A 12,161-nucleotide genomic window follows, 5' to 3' on the forward strand; every position below is an offset into this window, starting at 1 on the left:
GCCTCCTCTTTCGCCTCTCATTCGTGTAATCACCCTTCTTTCAGCTTTTCCTCTCTCTACCTTCTTCCTCCCTCCCTGCCTTTCCTTTTCATCTCCACCTCTTCCTCTTTCCACTTTGCCTCTTTTCCTCCCTTCAGGCTGACGGGACGGATGATGGAAGTGACACAATCAGCACTTTGTGCCTCCCGTTCTCCCTCGAGCTAAAGTCCCGGCCCGTCAGAAATCATGTCACACTTTGTGCTGGGAACAATAACTCGGGGTGGGGGGAGACTGCCGCTCCCACAGATCTATGAAATCTCATCTGGTGTTTCTGCTCTGACAGAACTCACCACTCCCACAGAGTTATACTCTCTTTAATGCATCTGACCAGCTGGGCTTGCTGGAAGTACCGTGTAATTTCTCAGTTAAAATAAAAAAAGAAGCTCATCTCTTATCCGCCACAAACTAAAACAACTTGAACTTTCTGTGAATACATCCAGTCAGCCTCAGTCGGTTCAGTGCAAGGGTTTTCCAGAAAACATGACCTTCTGAAGGTGGTCGTTCCTGATATATGCACAAAGCCTGAAGCGCTGTGACGCTGACACGTCCCCAAAAAACAAAAAGCATAGAGTTGCAGGGTTCCTGTGGCTTCTTAAAGAAAGCCATTCAATTAATTTGATAATAACATTCATAATGTTTTTGCCCCCAAACAAAACTTGACTGAAATCTACAAATCTTCCTGCCAGTTTGACCACATTCATACATAAAAGAAACCCGAATGAATAAAACTGTTTTTTAAACCTGACGACTGTAATCTGACAGTGGCATGAAGTTTAAAACAAGAAGCTTTGACGGCGTGATGCTGGGTGGAGGATCAGAGTGAGGGAACCATCATGGAATTCAATTCAATTCAATTTTATTTATATAGCGCCAAATCACAACAAAAGTCGCCTCAAGGCGCTTCATAGATACAGAGAAAAACCCAACAATCATATGACCCCCTATGAGCAGCACTTTGGCGACAGTGGGAAGGAAAAACTCCCTTTTAACAGGAAGAAACCTCCAGCAGAACCAGGCTCAGGGAGGGGCGGGGCCATCTGCTGTGATTGGTTGGGGTGAGAGAAGGAAGACAGGATAAAGACATGCTGTGGAAGAGAGACAGAGATTAATAACAGATATGATTCAATGCAGAGAGGTCTGTTAACACATAGTGAGTGAGAAAGGTGACTGGAAAGGAAAAACTCAATGCATCATGGGAATCCCCCGGCAGCCTACGTCTATTGCAGCATAACTAAGGGAGGATTCAGGGTCACCTGGTCCAGCCCTAACTATATGCTTTAGCAAAAAGGAAAGTTTGAAGCCTAATCTTAAAAGTAGAGATAGTGTCTGTCTCCTGAATCCAAACTGGAAGCTGGTTCCACAGAAGAGGGGCCTGAAAACTGAAGGCTCTGCCTCCCATTCTACTTTTAAATACTCTAGGAACAACAAGTAGGCCTGCAGAGCGAGAGCGAAGTGCTCTAATAGGGTGATATGATACTACAAGGTCATTAAGATAAGATGGGGCCTGATTATTTAAGACCTTGTATGTGAGGAGCAGGATTTTGAATTCTGGATTTAACAGGAAGCCAAAACAGGAGAAATATGCTCTCTCTTTCTAGTCCCTGTCAGGACTCTTGCTGCAGCATTTTGGATTAACTGAAGGCTTTTCAGGGAGTTTTTTGGACATCCTGATAATAATGAATTGCAGTCGTCCAGCCTGGAAGTAATAAATGCATGAACTAGTTTTTCAGCGTCACTCTGAGACAGGATATTTCTAATTTTAGAGATGTTGCGCAAATGGAAGAACGCAGTCTTACATATTTGTTTAATATGTGTGTTGAAGGACATGTCCTGGTCAAAAATTTCTCCCAAAACAGTTGGGAGAAAGTTGGGAAGGAAAACCAACTTTGTTCTCCTCTAATAGGAGATGATAACATGATGTTGAACTTGCTCCTGTGGTGTCGTTGCTGTAGGTCCGGTCACAGGAAGTACAGCCTCGGCCGCCCGGATCAGCGAGACCTGAGCGAGAACCTGGCCGCCACCCAGGGCCTGGCTAACATGGTCACCGAGGTCCAGAGACTGTTCCAGGTACCACCAACCCGACGCAAAGGACGTTTATAAGCATGAAAACACATTTTTGAGAGATTAAAAGATCTAAATCATCTTTCTGCAGCTTCCAGAGTTTTGGCCCGGCCAGAGTCTAACCGCCAGCGATGACGTCTTCACTGAGGAGTCCAGAGGAGGCGTGGTTACCTCGAGTCAAAGCGGCGGTGAGGAGGACTTGGAGGAGAGAAGGCGCAAACTGCAGCTGAGCACCCAGCAACTGCTGAAGGAGGCGAGGGAGAAGAGCCGAGGCTGGGAGAGCCACCCGGCTCCAGATCACGTGGAGCTGGCCTACAAGAAGGTGGAGGAAGTGACATCACCACGCGGTTTCTGTGTCCCACTATGAAGGCTTGAAATTAACCTTAAGGCCTGCCTCTAATTTATCATCTCTGCTCGTCTTCAGATGGACGATGGCTGCCCGCTGTGGATGTGGCGAGGCTCTGTGGAGGTGGACGCCGCACAGAGGGAGCTGCTCCACCGGCTGCTGAGGGAGCAGCAGCTGTGGGAGGAAGGCCTTCATCAGGCCGCCGTCATCCAGACCTTGTCCAAGGACGCAGACGTCTACCGCTACCTCCTTCAGGGCCGAGGCCACGGCCTGGGCTCGCAGCCCCTACAGGAGCACCTGTTAATCAGGTAATGAGCCACAGCGAGCCCGCGAGCGCTCGACCTGCTGAGCCGTACGGAGCGGGGAGGACGGGGGAGTTGAAGCTGAAAGTACCCTCAAAGTGTCACTTTGAGTTACACTGAAACAAAGCATATCTTTTGTGTGCGTGAGGTTTGAATGGGGGGGGTTGATGAAATTTTAATCCGAGCCTGAAGTCAGATGAGACGTGACAGTATCTGTGTTTACAGTCGCTCGGCGCCGCCGGTGCACCTTCAGACTCGCCTGCCGCTGCGAGCGCTGTGAGCATGAACTCCGAGTCACCCTGACTAAGAACTAAAAATCACCACTTCTGCATAATGCATCCAAACGAGGTCTTTTACTTTCACCAAATCCCTCACGGACACCCAACCAGAACATTAGTGTGGCTGTGAGGACCCGCGGGCTTCCAATGAAAACGTCAATCTTTAAAAAATAAACAGTTTCATTTGTTTGAAGGAGGGAAAACACTGGAAGCAGCTGGTCGGGGTCTGTTTGAACCACCTTTGGTGTAACGCTTAATAACTTCCCCAGCTGATGGCCTACACTGAAGCACATTTGCATTTATTTACAGGACTTTCAACACATATTCAACAGAAATGAAATAAAAATGATATTTAGCACAAAGAAGGGTGATTGTTGGTAGTTTGGGTGGAGGTTGGAGTCCTTTTGCTTGAGAGGCTGCTTCGTTTAGATGTCAACGGCAAGACAAGCATCAGAGATTATCCCACACAGTAAAAATAATGTTGTGGGAGCAGTTTTGAACTTTGTAACATGAATCGCTCCCTCCTCAGGATCTGGCAGGCAGACTCGTCCTCCGGCCTGACGTACCTCTCCTCTGTGTCTACCGAACTCCCCGAGGTGCTGGCGGAGGGGATCAGGGTCCACACCCACATTTGCCTCTACCTGCTGGAGCCCACAGGAATCAGGAAGACCCGACTGACACACCTCTGCCGCACAGACACAAGGTGAGGAGCAGGGTTTTAATAGTTTTGCAATTTTCATTAGTTTTTATTTTTATTTAGTTTTGACTTCAGATTTTCAATTTTATATCAGTTTTAATTAGTTTTTACCAATTGTTTGCTAGTTTAGTTAGTTTTTATTTTTTTGAAAATCCTTAGTTTCAGTTTAGTTTTGATTAGTTTCAGTTATAGTTTTAGTTGTGTTTGCAATAATTAAGTGTAACAAAATCCCAGTTTCATCATATCAGTCATTCTGCTCATCCTTGGGTATGTTGCTATTCCAGCTACCATACTGCACCCTGGACAGGTCGCCTGTCTGTCGCAGGGCTAACACGCAGAGACAGACAACTCACATTCCCACCTATGGGTTCTTTAAATAAATAAATAAAGGCAGATGAACAACCATTGATACCAGGCAACTATAAAATGTATACCTTGGCCCCAATGAGACTATTAAATCTCGCAGCACCGGGTGTTCGTAATTTTGGTTCAAGTGAATTGATAAACTTTTTGAAGGTAATTGACTCACACAGTTGTGTAGATATCCCCGTCCTGTTGTCTCGGGATGCATCACGCTGCCTTGCCTGGGGTTAGCTTCTGTTTTCTGGGGATGAGGGTTGAGTGTGCTCCCTTACCTTCTCAAGCTAAGCTAGGTTAGCCTTCTTGTGTGAGCTTTTCAAGTGCACTTTAAGGTTTGTGGGATTTTTTTCCCTTTAGAAATGTCCCTCATAATTTGTCTGTTTCCACTACAAGACACTTGCTTTATCCAAAACACAGTCATATTCAAAGTAATCCCAAATTGGACTCTGGCGCTTTCTTCCGACTTTTCCTGACATGATTCTGCGCGTGGACGGAGCAGCGACACAGACGACTCGACTAACGTGCTGCCACCTGCTGGCATAATGAGACACAGCAAGAAAAAAACCTGGAAACTAAACTTCATTTTCACCCTTGACTCTTGTATGACACGCACACATCAATGAAAACTAAACACATTGTTGCTATAAATTCAGTTAATTTTAGTTAGTTTTGTGAACACTCATTATAGTTTTAGTTAGTTTTCCTTTTTTTGTTTTTGTTTTTATTTCCGTTAACGAAAATGTTTTTTCACTTCTAGTTTTCGTTATTTCGTTAGTTTTCGTTAACGATAATAACCTTGGTGAGGAGACGTTTTAAACTGAGCCGGAAGTAGAAAGCATTTAAATTTGTTTACAGTAAAGTGGCCAAACGGTCTTTTAGTTTAAAGGCTGAATTGTGCAGTAACTACACAGAGGCCGAGAGGGTTTAAGGCCGTGAGAAGCCTATTAAAAGAAATATCTAGAGAGAGCGCTTAGTCCATCTTATCTCTCTTAATTGAGCCCGTTCGGTGTTTTTGACCTCTGCCAGCACCCATCTGCAGCTCCTCCCTGTAGGTGAGCAGATGAGAAAAAGGAGGAGGAGGAGCAGGTCTCCTCCTCATGATTCATGCCCTTTGAAACTAAGTTGCTGCAGATTTTCTGCTGCTTACGTGATCAGGCTGACTCTCGGCGGAGCCCTGCAGCTCCATTTGTCTATGCTGATTAAATGAAACTAACCCTCCGTGCCACAGAAAGCAGGTGGCGGTGGCGCTCTCGTATCCCTGACATTGAACTACACGGGAAGGTGCTGTAGGCAGCGACACTGATTCAGTGTGTAGGAGGCACATTTCTGCCAAAATCTTGCGCAGATGTAAGCTCTCAGGTTTGATCTGGTCGAGCTGTTTCATATGTTTTTTATTGATCCTTCACAAACAAAGCAATGGTGATCTATCCTGTACCTGACGAGACATTATAAATGATTGTAATTACTATAATAAATCCTCCGGGAACCACGAACAGCTCCACAAGATTTCATAGATGGAAAAAAAGAACTGGGCCACAGCTTTTAATCTTTGAATTTGGATGTTTTAAGGCTCAAAATCTCATCTGGCATTAACATCATCACAGAAACTGCACCAGGAGCTTCGTTGCGTGGGTTTCCATAGGCGTAATGTGCACGTGGTACAGTTCTTGTCTCGATAACTACTGTGGCACTGCTCTGGGAATAAAATAAGACAAAATTAGGTACAATAACTCCCCTGGGAACCATGAACATCTCAAAAATGTAATGGTGACTCATCCTTCCTCCTGCAGTGGATTCAAAAATTACAAAAACACCAATAGTTTTTATTTTATTGCATTAAACAGCTGCAACAGGTCTTCGTGGTTCCAAGAGGATGCATCCCACTTGCTCCGGTGTCCTAAATGTGACGACAGAAGTGATGTCTCAGCTGCTTACAATAGCTATCCTTGAATATTGCTCCATCCTTGAGGACGGACTGTAGATTAGTTCCTGGTTCCCAGAGGAGTGACCACACTGACGTTGGTGTCATGGACTCATTTCTGCGTGTAGTATTGGCGCGGTAGCTATGACAGCAGAATCCATAACGCCAACGTGATTATGATCATTCTGTCAGACCTGCCTGGCAAGGCTGCAGCTCGTCTTCTGACACGTACTAAAAGATGTGAACACATTTCCCCGGTGCTCGCCTCTCTTCATTGGCTCCCTGTCCGCTTCAGAATTAACTTAATTTTAATAATTTTATTGTTGACTTACAAAGCCCTGAATGGACAGGCTCCCGGGTACTTGTCTGAACTCTTGCAGACTTTAGATCTCTTAGATCAAGTGATCTTTTGCTTTTAGCCGTACCAAGGTCGAGGCTGGTTCACAGAGGCGATCGAGCATTTGCAGTTGTAGCGCCTGAGCTGTGGAATAATTTACCCCTACACATCAGACAGGCTCCCACTGTCAATCTTTTTAAATCTTATCTTAAAACGCATTTTTATTTACTGGCTTTTAATACAGCATGAGAGTTATTTGTTAATTCATATTTGGTGTTTGCTATCAATATTTTATTATGTATGTTGTATTCTTGTACAGCAGCGGTCTCCAACCTTTTTTGTGCCACGGACCGGTTTATGCCCGACAATTAGGGATGCAACGATACCGATACTGAGTACAAAAACACACACACACACTGCCCGTGGATTTTCTCTTGACATTTTTCATCGCTTTTCCAAAACCTGAGTTAAAGTTGGCTGTTCCACACTGCTGACATTTTGTTTAGCCTAGCTACAGCAGCCTCCAGTTTCTCTTTTTTATCTGGAGCCGCCAGTCTCACTCGTCTAACCCTGTGCCTGTTTAGCGTGGGATGTCCCCCTAGTGGCCAATCTAAAAAACTACAACAGAAATGACAAGCCACCCTCTGATTAATGAAATAAGTTGGTATCGGTTCATGGTATCGGTTAACTTTTACGAGTATGAGTACACACACATTTTACAGTATCGGCCCCGATACCGATACCAGTATCGGTATCGGTGCATCCCTACTGACAATATTTTCATGGACCGGCCTTTAAGGTGTCGCGGATAAATACAACAAAATAAAACTAGTACCGGTACCGAAAAAAAGATTTATTCATAACACACGTGAAAAGACCCAGGAAAACCGAGTTATCGTTAAAAACGATAACAAAAAAACGCTGAAAACCGATAAAAACCCTGAAAACCAAACATTTCACACCTGAGCCTCAACTCTCGCGGACCGGTACCGGTCCGAGGCCCGGGGGTTGGGGACCACTGTTGTACAGCACTTTAGTCAGCACTCCTGTTGTAATTAAATGTGCTATATAAATAATTAAACCATCATTCTTTCGGGAACATCTCTGCACATGTTTCATAGCAGTCCATAGGTGAGAATAGGGTGCATCCCCTGGGGACCATGAACAGCTCTACAAAATAAGTAACATGAACCTACAGGTGGAAAACTTGCACCACTGCTCCCAGTAAACTGTTATACACCAAAGCTTCTGCACAAAGCTCAGGATGTATCCTCTGGAACCAGAAACATGTCTATACAACTGCAGTTTTTGATGAAGACCAGACCAATCAATGCTGTCCATAGAGACACAAGCATCACAAATAAAATGTCAAAGAATGCAATTTGTCAGGATTTTCTACCGTTTTACTTTTGATTTCCTAATTTTCCCCGAATGTCGTCGCCGTGTGAGAAAATGAACTCCAGTCAAAGAGTGAAAATGGTGATTTGCTACATGAGACGGAGGGCAGAACAGCAAAGACGGGTTTGATCTCTCACTGTGTGATTATCTCAGCAGGCTTTTCAGTCGGCCCATTACGACTGAAGTGAAAAGAAGCGCACAATCACACGCTCGCGTCTGTTTCTGATGAGTACGTGCTGAATAAAGAGACGCCTGTGAAACCGAAACTGTTATCCAGAGCGACGTAGAGCGCATACGGAAGCGAAATCAGCTTCATTTCCAGGCAAACATCGGCCCGCTCGCGCTCCTGTTCCGGAAGAGTGATCACGTAAGAAAGAAGTGAAAACCAGAGGGATGAGTGCCTTCACTCGTCCCGTTGTCCAACTTCCTCTCGCCTTTAATTTCCTCTCATCTAAACATCTGTGATGCGCCAGCCTGTCTCGGGCTTATTTGCTGTGGCATTAATTTTAAGTGCTTGTTAGCTTTGAAGGCAAGACAATACATCCACTGCATCAAGGTCAGCGAGGCTTTTTACAGTACAGGGCTGTGAAGGAGATGCTATCGCCTCCAGAGGAAATTAAACACGTTACAGCCCCAACGAGAGGAGGGAGGGAGCGGGGAAAGCAACGTGGATTTTCAGGCTGAAGCTCAGATGCTCTGTTACCTGTTCTTACTCAGGTTTAGATGACGAGCTTGAATAGAAGAACTTATAACTGCAGAAATGTATTTAAGGGACTTCATACCTCAGTCAAAATCTCTGAATACCTTCTTTGTCTTCTCATCCAAAGCTCTCAGACAGGACAGAGACTTTTGAGTTTTTGCCATGCTTCCTGCACCGACCCCTGACTAAAAAAAAACAAACCAAGACCATAAAACATTTGACCAACATTCGAAACAGTCTTGGTGCTCATTTGAGTCCAAGCTTTAACAAATCCAGCAATGAAATACGTCCATTAACAGTCTAAAAAAACGGAAGGGGGCAGCACTTCCTCTGTGCTCTGGCTAAAACTGCCCTGGTGGCCTATGCAGGTACTGCAGGTGGGCCCGGATAAGTCATTTGCAAAATATAGCTTTAAAAAAAAAGTCGTTAGATATTAAAAGATATTAAAACGTAATCCTCTGGATAAAGCGATAGAAAAACCGATCCCAGGATCCAGTCGTTTGGGGTTTCAAAATCAAAAAGGATTTTTTGAGTCCTGCAGGCCTCCATCTCTCAGCTTTTAATAAACGTGAGGAAATACTGAAACTGAAACTACGTTTTTTAAGTATGGCATCAGTGCTTATTGTTAAGGCCTTTACACACCCGACATGTGAAGCCCATTTCTTTTGTGTTAAAATTATTTTCGGTCTATTTAATTGGATTAATTTTATTTTTCCTCTAGATCAAGTTTGGTTTTTCTGATTTTTATTTATTTTTGCAGCGAGCTCAGTGTGTCCACATGTCACACGACAAGTTTGAGCTGTAAAATTCTGAGTTCCACGTTTGCTCCTAATGCGCTCGGTGTGTTTCAGCCTTTATTCCACATTTTTGAAGCTATTTTTGATCCTGATCTAAAGCCATTGATGGAGACTTGAGTTCAAAATCAGAAGACTGAACCAGCACACCGGTGTAAGTCCTGAACGACAGGTGTCGCCACTCAGGCGAAACCTCATCAGAGCTGATTTAGGTGTTTTTCGAGTGTCATCTTTTCAAACCGCTGCTGCGTCTTCCTGAAATCCAACACAACTTGTGATTTGGTCCTGCTGTGGCCGCAAAACGCAGGAGGTTACAAAAACGAACAGCAGCAGACATGATGTCACTTGTGTTGTCGTTTGTGTGCCTGTAATGGTGTAATAGTTTCCCTGTCCCACCTTTTTCCCGCTGACACACCACCTCTGTGTTTTATCTTCCAGGGGTCGGTCGCAGGAGTGGCACAGCAAGGTGAGCGGCCTCCGCCTGGCCTCCGGTCTGCTGGCCATCAAAGACTCCTTCAGAGCCGAGTACAAAGAAACAAAGATATGAGCCCATGCAGAGAAAGTCAGGCTCATCTGGAGCGCTCGTCCTCCTCCTCCTACTCTTCTTCACGTCTGGTTGAACTGCAAACCAAGCAGAATGCAGGACGAAACGGGGCGGACCGCACCGGCGCCGTCCTGCGTCTTTCTGGAAGTTTTAAAACTCTGCCGTTGGAGTTTTCTCTATATGTTTGCTTTTTACTGTGGGTGACCTTGCGGATCGCCAGCAGCACCTCTGCACTCCCTGCTGTGCCTGTTACGCTTCACACTCAAGTTCACACACAGACACACAAAAATGCAAAGCGTGGCGAGCTTTGACAAAGGACGTTTTGATGGGAGGGTGAAAAAGCTGAGGCTGGTTTGACTTTGAGGAAAAAAAGGAGCAAGTGTGACTTCTGGAATAATGGCATCACCGGCAGGAAGAGAAGGAGGCAGGGGAAGCTGCCGGGACAAAGTCAGGAAGCGAGGACAGAAAACATCAGGAAGCAGACTTTCAGCCACCAGAGAGCGGCCGCTGCATCAAACCTGTGACCGAGAACAAAGAAAAGGAACGCCGTGCGGCCGTCCTGAACGCCTTAAAAGGACATCGAAAGCTGTGAAGTCGGCTCGACGGTTCTAGAGACGGTCCGGCTAAACCAATCGGGAAAAATCTGAGGAGAGACGAGCAAATCGTCTTTCTCGAGCTTGGCGGTGACTGCAGGGCGGTGATGCCTGTGATAAAGGGGACTTTCTAATGCCGACACACTTTTTGCCAACTTCTGAATTCGCTCCTGTGACGGTTCGCAGACGAGCGATATCTACCTCTACACGGGACGACGCCGCGGTGGTGAAAACTCGGAGGCCGAACTCCAGGATTTTTTTTTGAACTTTGTATTTATTCTTGTACAGATGTTCGAGTGTTGCTTTTAAAGCCTGCTTGACCTGAATACTGCATGAAAAAGTCATAAATTCTATATCAGATTATTTAACTTTAAAGTACATCAGAATACAAATGTTCTATCCAGATATGTTATTTAATTCCCGGCTTTGTGTGTGAAACCTATCCGTGCCAAACACCTAATTAAAATGTTTATTTCTCCTCAAACCTGCTTCCTGTTGTTATTTCTCCCCCTCTCTCTCCTCTGTGACTCGTCTGAGTGCCAAACAGATTACCGACTGTAATTTTGCGGGAAGGCGGGGGAAACGGCAGGCGGCGTGAAGATGAGGTGCCACACTGCGCCACTGAAGCACAAGAGATTAATAAGTCTGGCAGTGCGATCCCAAAAGAACCTTCCAACCCTCACCTCTTCCTCCTCCTCATAAACATGCAACTTATTATGCAAATCGCGTCTAATTTGCATAAGGCTAATTTGCATATCTTATTGATTCATCTCTCAGATCACATGGTTAAACTGCTGATAAACGCGATAAGACGGAAACGTGAAGTAAAAATACTCATCGGGGCAAAGACGTCGCGCCCCGGTCCAAACAGGCTTTTAAGAAAGAGACGCAAATGAGAGAAAACAGAAGTCCCTGCAGGCGGTTTCATTTCCATACAAGTCTGTTCTTCCATATGGTGCTAAAACATCACGAGCTGAACTTTGGATGAACTCAGGTCAAAGGTTCAAGAAGCCGGCCAAGAAATCACAAAATAACGTGCACCTGTCCGCGGGTCGTTTGGTACCGGGTCGCGAGAGTTGAGGCTCGGCTATGAAATGTATGGTTTTTATCGTTTGTTTTTTTTTTAATCGTTAACTTGGTTTCCCTGGGTCTTTTCCCATGTGTTATGAATGAATCTTATTTTTCTGGTACTTATTTTGTTGTATTCATCCACGACACCTCAAAGGCCGGTCCATGAAAATATTGTCGGACATAAAGCGGTCCGTGGCCCGGTTGGGGACCGCATAATCCAAATGTACTCATTGTTAATACTATGCTTTTACTTGGGTAATACTTTGGTTACTATATATAACTTATTGATCCTTTCATTTTCTGTTACTATGTAATTACTGAGCCGTAATACAAGAGGTGGTGGAGACCAAAACTGGAGTTAAAAGATGAAAAGATTACTGGACTTACAGTCCTAAGACAAACTCTACGGAGCCCCGCAGAGGACATGGGAGAAAAAAAATTAAGACTGACTTTTACGAGATCTCGCAAAACAAACTCGGGATCTCGCAAAAGTTTTGCGAGATCTTGCAAAAGTTTTAGCCGCATTCTTCGGACGTCGGCTCGAAGCCGACCGGGAGGTTCCTCGGTGTTCCTCCCAGCTGTAGTAGGTATACAGTCTACAGCTTCGACCTCTCGTTAGCTCGAAGCTAACGGCTCAAAGCTAACGGCTAAAACTTTTGCGAGATCTCACAAAAGTTTTGCAAGATCCCGAGTTTGTTTTGTGAGATCTCGCAAAAGTTT

The 12,161-nt window shown here is 45.0% G+C and overlaps 1 protein-coding gene across 6 annotated transcripts in view; it reads left to right on the forward strand.

Moving 5' to 3' along the window:
* The window catches only part of LOC146510492 (rho GTPase-activating protein 7), a 126,687-nt gene extending 115,833 nt beyond the window's left edge, over positions 1 to 10,854 (forward strand). For all 6 annotated transcript variants that reach the window (XM_085173710.1, XM_085173711.1, XM_085173708.1 and 3 more), the window contains 5 exons: positions 1,992 to 2,106; positions 2,192 to 2,422; positions 2,525 to 2,754; positions 3,556 to 3,729; positions 9,672 to 10,854. In XM_085173710.1, coding sequence (XP_085029836.1) covers positions 1,992 to 2,106; positions 2,192 to 2,422; positions 2,525 to 2,754; positions 3,556 to 3,729; positions 9,672 to 9,780 — 859 coding nt within the window. In that variant the 3' untranslated portion in view covers positions 9,781 to 10,854. The remainder of the gene's footprint in view (positions 1 to 1,991; positions 2,107 to 2,191; positions 2,423 to 2,524; positions 2,755 to 3,555; positions 3,730 to 9,671) is intronic.
* Positions 10,855 to 12,161: the final 1,307 nt, after the last annotated feature.

The sequence above is a fragment of the Neolamprologus multifasciatus genome, chromosome 10 (genome assembly GCF_963576455.1).
Source record: "Neolamprologus multifasciatus chromosome 10, fNeoMul1.2, whole genome shotgun sequence".
NCBI classification, from domain to species: Eukaryota; Metazoa; Chordata; class Actinopteri; order Cichliformes; family Cichlidae; genus Neolamprologus; species Neolamprologus multifasciatus.